Source organism: Trichosurus vulpecula, chromosome X (genome assembly GCF_011100635.1).
Source record: "Trichosurus vulpecula isolate mTriVul1 chromosome X, mTriVul1.pri, whole genome shotgun sequence".
Taxonomy (NCBI): Eukaryota; Metazoa; Chordata; class Mammalia; order Diprotodontia; family Phalangeridae; genus Trichosurus; species Trichosurus vulpecula.
In genome coordinates this window covers 4,143,518-4,155,915 of record NC_050582.1, presented here as the reverse complement: position 1 = coordinate 4,155,915, position 12,398 = coordinate 4,143,518, and the positions used below count along the sequence as shown (strand labels likewise).

At 51.9% G+C, this 12,398-nt stretch overlaps 1 protein-coding gene across 1 annotated transcript in view; it reads left to right on the top strand.

Moving 5' to 3' along the window:
• The window catches only part of AMOT (angiomotin), a 47,095-nt gene that overhangs the window by 20,478 nt on the left and 14,219 nt on the right, over positions 1–12,398 (top strand). The window contains exon 9 of the mRNA XM_036740362.1: positions 11,675–11,824. Within this exon, the coding sequence (XP_036596257.1) occupies positions 11,675–11,824 (150 nt within the window). The remainder of the gene's footprint in view (positions 1–11,674; positions 11,825–12,398) is intronic.

Genomic DNA, 12,398 nt, shown 5'->3' with positions numbered 1-12,398 from the left:
GGGTGGGGGAGGGACTGTGGTGAGACCTTTTGGGGAGGGTTCCACCCACAATGAGTGTGAAGTGGAAGATGAACCAGTAAAGGAACATCCAGACAGATCAGAGAGTTGAGAGAGAGCACTGTCATAGCAGTCCAGTGGGGAGAGGATCCAGCAGTGGCCTGGATTCTAGAAATTCTCAGGAGGAGGACTTAGGGCTTAGCCATGAAGATGCCATTGGCAGTGCCAACTGGAGAAAGCAGTGCCATTGGAGTGGGGGCCTCACAAGCCAGTCGTGTGGCTGGGGAGGAAAGAGGAGCTAGCTGAATAGTGAAGGGAAGGAGAGCACTGGGAGAACAGCCTGAGCAGAGAGCAAGGGCAGCAAGGAGGACAGTAAAGGATGGTGAGCCCTCAACCGCTTGGTTGGTAGGCATGAGGGGCCCAGTAGAGAAGGGACTGAAGACGAGGAAAGGGAAATGGTGGGCAGGACAGGCTTCCCGAGGGATGGGATGGAGGGCCCAAGGGGACAAGGAGGGGAGAACGGGGAGGGCCAGACAAGGGCCAGGGGAGCAAGCTCATGACCCACAAGTGACTGAACACATGAAGAATTCGCTGCAAACCTGAATGGACTATAGTGGTATCCTCTGTTTTTATTTCCTTTATTAGAATAGGGGCAGGGGCATCTGAGATGGAGGGGTGGCCCTTGTGGGTTGAGTAAAATGGGAAGAGAGCTTCTGTTCAACTTGGTTCATTTCACTGGGCTGGGCTGGGTGTTCGCTGCCTCCTCCTCCAGTGCTTCTTCATGACAGTCTAAGACCATCTACTCAGGTGGTTGTGTATGTGGGGGGTGGGGGGGAGTGATGAGCACAGGGCAAGGGAGTGCCTTACCAATGAAATCACATGGTCCTGCAGGATTGAGTTAAGGGCGAGACAAGGCCTCGGCTTGCTTGGATAGGAGTGAGGGACCTTGGGGTCTGGCCCAGTGATCTCAGCTTTGGTTTCGGACTGCCTTGCCTCTTTTTGGGGGTGAACCAGCAGGCATGGAGGAGGCTTTCTCACTTAAAAGCTCAGGCTGCCTTCTCTAAAGCCCCTTCCTTCTTCCTCAACCCACCAGGCTCCTCACTCTCTGTGTTTCAGGCAAAAGATTGGCATGGAGCCCTAGAAGGGGATGGTACCAGGGGCTGACACAGCCCTTCCAGAATCATTCTGTTGCCTCTCCCTGAGTCCAGTCCAGTGACTGTTGCCAGCCCTCCTCTGTGGATGCTTGCCTGGGGAGGAGGTAGCATAGTACTGTGGCTAAGACACATGGAGATTTTATCTGGGAGTCCTTGTCAGCCAGGCCTTGCCACTAGTGAGCAGCTTGTACCACGGATAGCTGGTGACTCCCGAGACTTGGCTTTGTCTCTTGGGTCACAGCAGTACAAACAAAGAGGACTAGGGGCTCATTGAGCCCCAGATTCAAGGAACTTGGTCTTCTGCAGCGGCCATGGCTCTCTCCTATCGAAATAGTCCCCCAGCCCCTTGAATCCCCTCCCAGCCCCCAGCCAACCTCGCAGCAGAGATTCAACAGATGCCTGGCATCTCTGCCCACAAGGCTCAGACTGCCCAGGCTTCTGGCTGGCTGCTGTCAAGAGGATCCAGAGACCAGCCGATGCTTGGGTAATTGTCGCTGGGATGGTGGGAAAAAAGGCCTTGGCAGGATCCAAGAGGGAGATGCTGCGGGTGGGCCTTTTGACTATGTGTGGAGTTCAACAGGAAAGGACAGAGCTGACTGTGGGAGGGCTGGCAGAGAGTGCCAGCTATTCCCATTAGCCAGATTCGGGCTGGCATGATAGCCAGGGAGAATATGGGCAGGGGGAGCTCCCTTAACCTTTTCTGAGCTGGTGCCTTTTGGGCTGTTGGGAGCTGGGAAAGGGGATTGAGTCGAGTTGACTTGAATTCGAGCTTGAATCTTCAGGTATTTAGGGGTTCCTTTCTTCACTGGCTGGACCCAAAGGGGCTCTCTCTACCGGCTACTCCACCCCCTGGTTGCTACTTGCTCTACCCTGTTTCTGTATCATTTCTTTTGAGCCTAGTTTGGAGGATGCATGATTTCCATGAGGGTGGGTGACTCCTACCATGACCAACTGCTTCCTTTCCCCAAAGAGGCCTTTGATAAGATGGAAAGAGACTCAGCTTCTTAAGCCTTGGCTCTGATAGCCAGTTGCTCTGTAATCTTGGGCAAATCTTCGCCCCAGCCAAGGCCTTCACTTTTCTCTCCAAAATGGATGGCTTGGATTGGTGATCTCTGAGGTCTCCTAGCAGGTCAGACATTACGTGATGCTTAGTCCATTGCCCTACCTGGACATCATTTTTGTCCTCTATAAAATGAAGAGAGGAGCTTAAGGTCAGGTCTGAGAGAGATCATATAAAGGAACTGGGGTTGTTTAGTCTGACAAAGAAAAGAGTTAGGGAGAATGGAGTAGTTGTGTGCAGTCTTCACAAGCTCTTACATGGAAGAGGATTGGCCTTGCCCTGCTTGGCCCTCAGGAGCAGAACTAGGAGCACCGACTAGCACCAACTAGGAGGGGAAGGAGAGACGGACTTTGGCTTGATGTTAACTCCTAATTGAAGTTAGTCATTTTTCCTCCTCCCAAATGCAGAAAGCAGTGGGTCCTCCCTTGCTAGTCCTCCATAAGCTGGATGCCTGTCTCTTCCAATATGGTGGAGTGGGGACCCCTGGTCAGGTATGCACTGGGTTGTACCTGATGCTCTCTAAATCCCCTCCCGGCTCTGATGGCCCATGCTTCTCACTTGCTGTGCTCTGTGCCCCCCCCCAATAATGATTTATGAGAGATCTTGTAAGAGGTTCTAGGTCTAGAGAGCTCTCAGTCCAATGACCAACTAGAATGACTTCAAAGAACCCTAGAGCTTTACAAGTTCAGATAAACAAAGCAGCCATTTTACGGGGATTGTGAGGTTGGCCTGAATATCTAGGTATGGTTTGGACTCTTTCGTGAGCCAGAACAACCAACCAGTTCCAGCTGCAGTTAGTTGTCTCTGACCTTAGGATTTCTCTTGTTTGCCTCTGATGCTGGCCTTGGAAAATCTGTTTAAAATCCCTAGATTGAGGGCTACCCCTGGACTCTTCACTGCTGCCTGGAAGCTCTTGGGTCCTTGGGTGGCCAGTTCCTCGAGGTGGTTGCTCCTCTGCTCCAGATTTCTTTCAGACTATGCCAGGACAGGAAAGGACAGGGCAGGACAGTGTCCTGGCAGTGGGCTCAGGCACTCTACTAATACCAGGATAGTGTTCCTGGGATTACTTAGGCAGAGCTCTTTTTTTGGAACCAGGGGCTAAATCAAACCCAACTGAAGTTGCAGAAGGCTCCTGAGAGACTGCATTCCCCAGGGGACTGAAGAGGGGCAGGGAGGCATCTGAGGGCTCCTTTGGGGACAGCTGAGAAATGGCTTTTGGGCATGGGGTTGGGGTGGCCATAAGGGAATAAGAGAAGGGAGGAAGACACAGCCTAGTGGCAAATGGCCCCAGAAGGACCACAGTGGAGTCTGTGTTCCCAAACACTGCCTTAGAGTATCCTTTCAACAATGTGGTGTGCTTGTTCCTCAGGGAAGACTGTGGTCTGAGTGTTTATCCAGACTGAGTTGGGAAAAGACTTTTCCTCCATGGCAGGTCATTGAACCCTCATCATGACCTCGGGAGGAGGGCTGGGCAGGTAGCCACAGCCCCCATTTGATAAACATGGAAACCACAGCACAGTAGTAGGGCATGACACCTTAAAGAAACTAACTGAAACATGCAAGCAGGGGCTCTGTGGCCTGGGAGAATTTTGCCCCATTTTGTGGCCGCTTCTGAATTATTCCCAGGCCATGAGAGATGTAGAAGAGACAACAAAAAGAAGCAAACCTTCTCCAGGCTTCATCTCCTTTGAGTGATGGAATCACTCTCTGAGGTGTTACTCCCATCTGGCCCAGGAAGAAACTGGAGCTCAGGTTAACGTACTTGCCCAAGGACACACAGTTAGCAAGGGTCTGAGTGGGATTTGAACCAAGGCTCTCTCTGCTTCGCCAGCCTGGTGAGCAGGATCTTAGGATCCAGATCAGGGGTTCTATAATTTTTTTTAATTTGACAACCATATTCCAACATAATTGATTTCCTTTGTATTTGATTGTATCTGTTTAAAAACCTGATTCTGAGCAGGAGTCCCTAGGTTTCACCAGGCTGACTACCAAAGGGATTCATGGCACCACCCTGGCCTCAAGCTAGAAGAGATCTCAGAACCCCTTAGGCCAGCCCATCACTCTCCACAGAGCTTAACTGAGGGTCCAGCCAGAGGAAGGTCTTCCTCAAGGGCGTGTGTTAGGCAGGAGCAGAGCTGGACAGCTGAGGTGAAATCCCACAGCAACGGCTTCCAAGACCCCATGCTTAGCTCACAGACAAGCAAACAGACCCAGAAGGTCAACTAGGAAGTTCCTTTATTCTCTAGGTGATAAAAAGAGAAGCAGAATTTCAGGAGGGGATAGGATTGAGTGCACTCCCCCCAAACAGTACATACATGCACATGCATATGTACACACATGCGTATGCATGCACACACACATACAACACACATGTGTACACATGTACACACACACATAGACACAACACACACGTGCATGTGTTCTCACACACATACGCACACACACACACAAAGTTTGAAAGGCACTCGCAGTTGTTAAATGGAGAGAAGAGATTCCACCACGGATTCATTTGCAGGGATCAAATTTTCCTGACTCAGAAGGGAGCCTATTCTGCTGATTTCAGCCTAGCAGTGGGGAGATGTATTGACTAGTGTGACTGTATGACTAGCCATGTGCTGGGCCTCCTCTTGCCTTCTCCATCCAGCCCCAGCCCCAACCCTAGCTTTGGAAGCACTCTGCCCTGTGCCAGCAGAGTGGCAGCTTCCCTCGGATCCTAGATGGAGCATGGGAATGGCCTTTGGAGTCACAGAGTTCATCCACCCCAGAAAAGTTAAGTGAGTTGCCCGAAGAAGTTTCCTTATCTGTAAAACAGGGTTAATCACACCTACTTCATAGGGTTGTCCCAGGACTCAAAGAAGTATGGAAAAAGTTTGTCAAAAATGCTATATAAGCATCAGTTATTACCTCTGATTTTTTCAGCTAGTTGGCATTCATGTGCTGAGCTTTGAAGGCAGACAGGTGGAAAGGGCATGCTGATTCTGAGGACCTGGGTTCAGATCCTGCCTATGATGTTTGCTTCAGGTGTGGCCTTGGGCAAATGGTTCGCCCCTTGAGTGTAAAATGAGGAGGTTGGACCAGCTGCCCTCTGAGGGCCCCTCCAGCTTCAGATTGGGGATCAGGTGCTGATGGTGGGAGAGCTGCTGGCTCTGGGGGCCCACCCCTGGGGAGGTGTGGCATTCGCAGTCCATATGGGAACCACTCTGGTCAACAAATATTGACTTAACAACATTGTAAGTCAAGGGGGATGTGGGTGTGGAAACGTGTAGCCCAGGCCCACTGAAGCAGATGGGGGATTGATTTGGGGGGTGAGGATAATGTTGGCCAAGGCCAGACTATGGAGAGCCTTGAGTGGCCAGCTGAGGAATTTGGACTTTATCCTGTATACAACAGGAAGTGGTTGAAGGTTGCTGACAGGACGAAAGGGAGACTTTGGGAAGATTACCTTGGCCTTCTGTACAGGGGAGGCTGGAAACAGGGAGGCCAGCTAGGAGGCCTGAATCATTGTGTTTGAGCAAAAAGAGAGGGACAGATGGAAGGTTGGCTGCAGAGGAAGAATGAGCGGGACTTGTGGTTAGATTGGGAACAAGAGGCAGAACTAGATCTAAGGCTGCTTGAAAGCAGAGTGGGCAGAAATCAGAGAGTCACGAGTGGGCCTGGGGGCTCATGGTGAAAGGTTGGAGGTTCTGTCCAAGGGCTGTGTGCATCGGAGCCAGGAAGAGAAGCTGGAAGCTAGAGAGAGAGATTTGGGAGGCACGCTCATCCTGTGGGAGTGAGCAGAGAGAGAAGGGGGCCAAGGACAGAGGCCTGAGGTCCTAGGGACGGAGCTGGGGCAGGAGGAAACAGAAGAGGTTGAGGGCAGGAGAAGGCAATGGTGTGCAAGCCAAAGGAAGGGACAGAGTTTCCAGGACAGCGGGGATCCACAGTGTCAAAGGGAGCAAGTAGATTAAAGAGGGACAAAATGCCATTGGACTGATTGAGTGTGCCCAGAGATCAGTTTCAGTGGAGCAGTGGGGGCAGGAGCCAGACGGCAGGGGGCTCAGGAGAGAACTGGGGGGAGGAGCCAGATAGCAGGGGGCTCAGGAGAGAGCTAGGGGAGGGGAGGCATGGGGGGACAGGAGCCAGATAGCAGGGAGCTCAGGAGAGAAATTGGGGGAGACAGATAGTAGGGGGCTCAGGAGACAACTGGGGGGAGGAGCCAGATAGCAGGAGGCTCAGGAGAGAGCTAGGGGAGGGGAGGCATGGGGGGACAGGAGCCAGACAGCAGGGGGCTCAGGAGAGAGCTGGGGGGGGGAGGCATGAGGGGGACAGGAGCCAGATAGGGGGCTCAGGAGAGAGCTGGGGGAGAGGAGGCATGGGGGGACAGGAGCCAGACAGCAGGGGGCTCAGGAGAGAGCTGGGGGGGAGGCATGAGGGGGACAGGAGCCAGATAGGGGGCTCAGGAGAGAGCTGGGGGAGAGGAGGCATGGGGGGGACAGGAGCCAGACAGCATGGTAGAGGGGGCTTAGGAGAGAGCTGGGAGTGCAACAGGGGGGAAGGTTAAGGGAGGGGTACAGAACTGAGTGTTGTGGGGCTGGGGGTTGATTTGGTTGTTTTTTTTTTAAAGATAGGAGAAGCTTTTGCATCTCTGAAGGTAGAGGGAGGGAAGAGTGGGGAAGGAATGTGGATTTAAAGGTACAATAGACAGAAGCTGCCAGAGGGGGCACAATCCTAAGGACAGCAGCAAGATGAAGGCAAGAGGTCAGGGTGGAGGGGACGGTGTGAAAAATAAGAAATAGAGTCCATTGAGATTTGTGTGAAGAGGAAGATGGGAGAAGAGGCACCCCATGTGTCTGTCTGTCTCTCTCTCTCTCTCTCTCTCTCTCTCTCTCTCTCTCTCTCTCTCTGTCACACACACACACACACACACACACACACACACACAGAGATAGGGACTGGGCCTGTGTTTGCCTTGGTGGCCTTGAGGAAACTCTCACCAGACTTGGCCTCTGCCACTTCTAGTCTTAGAGAGAGTTGCCCAGAGCTATAGTATCAAATGCCAGTGGCCACATATTGACTTAGAAAACCACAAATTAAGATTATCTATGCTGTAGTATATGTTTGTTTATTTTGTTAAACATTTCAGGGCCTGAGTTTGACTTGATGATGCCTTTGTCCTCGAGGACCAAAGGGTAGAGTGGCCTGTGCCAGTATGTCAGAAGCAGGGCTTAGCCTGGGCTTTCTGTCCGCTATATCCTTATGGCGGAGTCCCTATGGGAATGCTGGGAGGTGCTAGGGAGTTAGCATGTCAAGGATGGGGCTAGGGTAGAATATAGTTGTGCATCTGGAAGGGGGCTTTGAGATCATATGGTTCAACCTCCTGAACCCCAAAGAGGGGAATGGCCTTAGGATCATGGAGAGTCCCAGGCAGAAGGGAACTTCCAGATCATGTGGCTAAGCTCCAGCCTAGCTTTCCCAGATTTCCCATCACCCCCCCCTCCATTCCCACTGTTATCTCCTACACAGCATTCCGGCTCTCACCTTTTTGTCTTTGTATAGACTAGCCCCCCCTCCCTAAAATGCTCTGCTTCCTTGCCCGCAGTCCTTGAAATCTTGGTTTCTTCCAAGTTCTACTCAGTTATCTCGTCTTAGGTGAGACCTTTCCTGATCCACCCCCAAATTCTTGCACATTTATTTTGGCTATAGATTACACTTATCTCTTTATAATCCATGTGCTTGGACAGAATCTAGTCCAGCCCCCTGATTTTCCAGAGCAAACTGAAGTCTGGCCCAGGCCACAGATTGGTCCCAAGTCATCATAGAAGCTCAGCTAGAACCCAGGGCCCTTCTAGGAGGCTCCCTCTCGTTGTGCACAAGTAGATAGAACATGGGGGCTCAGAGAACATGTGCAGTCCTTTGGCCATGAGAGAACCCTTCCAGTTCTAGACTAAACCTCCGCATCTCCTCCCCATCCTCCTCCTAAAAGAGGAAGCTCCCTGAGGACAGGCTGTTTCTCCTGTTCTTGCATGCCCAGCACCTAGCACTGGGCTTGTCCAGAGCAGGGGCTTAACCAGCCTGATTCTCCAATGGCCCCATCTTCAAGCCCTTCCCTCAGAGTGGGTGGACTCGCTTTAAAATGGCCACAGTCCTCCACATGGGACCTGACCAGGGCCTGGCCAGAGGGATGGCTGCCTGCCTAGCTCCTCCTGCTCTGCCCCTCTTGTTACAGCCCAAGCCCTCATTAAGGAGCGCTTTGGGCTACCCCTCATGGAGCTTACAGTCTGGGCAAACCTCCCCCGAGGTCTTTCGCTGCTCTTCCTTCCCAGAGGGTGGGAGGCCTGGCCAATGTAGCCAACTGACTGCCTCTTTCAGGGGCCACTTTTGTCCAAGAGCTTCTGATTTTATTTTTCCAACAAAGACGCAGAATGGAGAAATCTCAGTGGCCATGGGCTACTGCTTTTTCCATTTTAAATCTGAATTGCCATCTTTTTTGCACGTGGATGCTAGACCTGGGTGCTGGCTGCATTCAATTGCTTTAAGTATAAACTCTCGGCTAAAATCCCATGTTCTACAGGAAGCCCCTCCCAGCGCCTCTTAATTTTAGTGCCTTCCTCCTGGTAATGATTTCATATTTATCCAGTAGTTAGAGAGCGTGTTTGTAAACATTTCTCTGCTTCTTGTCTCACCCATTAGACTATAAGCTCCTGGAGGAAAGGGGCTGTCTTTTGTCTCTCTTTATATCCCCAGCATTTAGCACAGTGACTGGCACATAGTAGGTGATTACTAAGTGTTTATTGCCTGACTAACTGCTGTAAGCCTTTGGGGCCAAGGGTTAGGATTCTCTGGATGGATGTGGCACCTCTTCCTTAGCAATAGGTCAGTCTCTGAGCATTTCATAAGGACCAGGGAGAAAATGGAGACCTCCCCCCCACTCCCACCACACTAGCAATGGTTCAGTGCATTGGCATTCTCCAAATACCTGTAGGCCTGCAACTACAGTTACAGAATGTCCTTGGTCCCTGATGGTGAGTGTGTTTTGACTTTGTGACCTTGGACAAAGCCCTTCTTCTCTCTGGCCCTCAGTTTCCCCCTCTGTTAAATGAGGGGGTTGGGCAACATGACCTCTGAGGGCCCTTCCACTTGATCAAACAGAACCTCTGTTTATGGAAGGAGAGGGGAGGGGGTACCTAGTGTGTGTTGTTATCAGGAAACTTCCTAGAAAGAATGAACATTGTTGTGAAATAGCTGGACTGGGAAATAGTTGGATTTAACCAGGGCCCCAGTGACAGGGCCTAGTCCTCGTGCCAAGGAGAGGCCTCACCAGTCCTTCTGAGCCCTGCGTCTGGTACAGAAACCTCCATGTCCTGGAGGAAGGTGGTCAGTAAGTTCTTGGTGAGGTGTTGGGTGAGCCAACCCCACAGTCAGGCCATCTGCCTGGATTCCTTGTAGTTCCACACCTGCGCCGGTCACCATTCAGGAGTTAGCTCGTGCCCAGTTTCCACTGTCAGAAAGTAAGGCTTTCATTGGCTTTTTGGCTGGCCCTTCCTTTTTAACCTTGTTTTCTTCTTTTTGGACTCATTTGCATCTAAGCAGGATGGCGCCTGGCTTCTTAGCATCCCCTGAGAGGCCTGGGGGGAAGGTGTGCATTAGGAAGGGGTTGGCAGGCTTTTTGGTGAGGACGGAGGACCTGAGGGGAGGCCCACAGGTCTATTTAAATAAAAGTTTGGCTGATTTAAATTATTGCTCTCAGTTCCCAACGACTTCCCTTCACTGAATGCTCCCTCACAATAAAGATATGCAATTAGAAAAGATCAATCCGTTGGCCATGTCTGAAAATGTCTGCCTTATCCCTTACCTGTAGTCCACCACCTCTGTCTGCATGCTTCATGTCAGGACTTTGGAATGAGAATCCCCCTGTCCTCCAAGTCTCGTGGTAGGTGAGGGGCTCCGAGCCTTCTTGGCCTCCTTGTGCCGCAAACCTGGGACTCCTCAGTTCATCCCTGCCAACGCCTTTGGCTTTGTTGCTCCCAGGGGCTGCTCAGTTTCCACCTCTAGAAAGAGCAAGAATCTAGCCTGATTCAGTTGGGCCCTAGATCCGAGATTTTATTTTGTACCTTCTGAGAACTTTTTGAAGGTCTCAGGACAAAAGAGAGCAGATCACTGTCCAGCTCTGAATGCTCCTTCTGTGACAATAGCAGGTTAACTTGAGAGAAGCCAGACGGTGTGCCAGGGAGCCCAGTTGTTGGCCTCAGCCAGCCTCCTGGGCCTGCAGCCTCAGCTAGGCCTCTCATCTACTCAGGAGGAGGTCAGAAAGGCCCTGGGAGTAACTGAGTTTACCTTCCCCTCTGGTTTTGAGATCTTCCATGCAAGGAACTCCCCCCAACCCCCTGCAGCTTCTCAGCGTCTCTTTGTGTCAAATGGAGGAAGCCCTGTGGCTGGGGCATCTGAAACAGGAACATCCTCTTCCAGAATGCCCAGTCTGGCTAGGCTGCCAGTTAGGCCTGCACCTGGGAAACCCCAGCATAGTGTGGGCTGAAGTGATTGGAGACCTGGGTTTGACCCTGGCTCTGATGCTTCTTAATCTCTGTGATGGTGGGCAAGTCATTCACCTTCCCAAGCACAAATCTTCTGTACAACAGCTGGTTAACTTTCTCAGGGTTGCTGTGATGAGAGCACCTTGGAAACCTTAAAAAGAAAAGACGAGGGAAATTAGGAGAGAGAGAGAGAGAGAGAGAGAGAGAGAGAGAGAGAGAGAGAGAGAGAGTGTGTGTGTGTGTGTGTGTGCATGCGCATGTGTCTGTGCATGCGTATGTGTGTGCAAGAGAGTGTGAGAGGGAGGGAGAAACAGAGGGAGAGAGGAGACGTGTATGTGTATGTGAGAGAGATGGAAAATGTGGGAGTTAGCAGAGTATAGACTCAAGAAAGAGGCCTAAATGGGGATGAACAAGGGGTGAAAGAGCACTGCTTTCTGGGAATGCGCTAAGGGGAGAGATACCCAACGTAGAGGCCATCAAACTCTTGACCCAAGAACTCTCTGGAAGCTAAAGGGAACACAGCTGCCTCTTGTCCTGGGATTTGCTGAATTCATAGGATCGTGGATTTGGGGGTTGTCAGGGCCCTTGGGGGCTGTTGCAGCCAGCCCTTCCTCTTATAGACTAGGAAGTGGGCTCAGGCACAGAAAGGGACCGTGACTCTCTGGGGGCCTGGCTTCTGCCCCCCTTCCCTTCGAGTTTTTCAAAGAGCTTTGTTCTGAACAATACCACCAGGGAGGCAGGTTGGGCTCAGCTGGAGGGGACACAGATATCTGGAATCTAAATGCCGGGGTCGTGAGCACAGGGCTGCTAGGATTCCTGGAGCCATTCTAGCCATTCCTGGCTATGGTCTCCCCACATCCACACACCCTGGAAGAGAAAGAGCTGGCTTGGGTTTGGTGGCCAACTGACTGAGCCTCTTCCCTCCTCTGCCCCTTCACATCCCTCATGTTCAGCTTAAGAAGAAACAAGTGTATGTGGAGAAGGTGGAGAAGATGCAGCAGGCTTTGATGCAGCTGCAGGCCGCCTGCGAGAAGCGGGAGCAGCTAGAGAACCGCCTCCGGGCCCGGCTGGAAAGAGAGCTGGAGTCTCTGCGCCTGCAGCAGGTAAGAGTGAGCCAGGGCTGCTGTGGCTGTCTACTCCAGGTGAGGCCCAAGGCCCCACTGAGCAGCTTCCCTCCTGCCATCTGGGTTACTGGGCCATGCTCCCTCACTCCCAGTGCATGCCAGTGGGAGGCTCGTCCAAAGGCAGAGAAGAGCCCAGAGTCTCTTTCCTGTGCCCAGAGCTGCCTCAGTAATGGAAACCCAGGCACGAGAGCTACCCCACCCTGAGCCTGGTACCAGTGTCACCTCCATACAACCTCTAGAAACCTGTCAGGGGCCTGTGAGGGCATATAGGCTTAAGCCCTTCATTTTGCAGAGAGGGAAACTGAGGCCCAGAGAGATAAAGGGCCTTACCCAAGGTCATACAATGAATTATGGCAGAGCTGGATCTAGGCCCCAAATCTGCTGACACCCCCAACTGCTCCCGCTCACTAGCTCGCCATAGTAGACACCAGTGAATAGTGGCAGAGGGGTGGTAAAAAGAGTTCTGGATTTGGAGTCAGAGGACCCATGTTTAAATCCTGCCTCCACCAAGTCCTATCTCCCCTTCTCTGGGCCTCAGTTTCCCCTTTGAAAA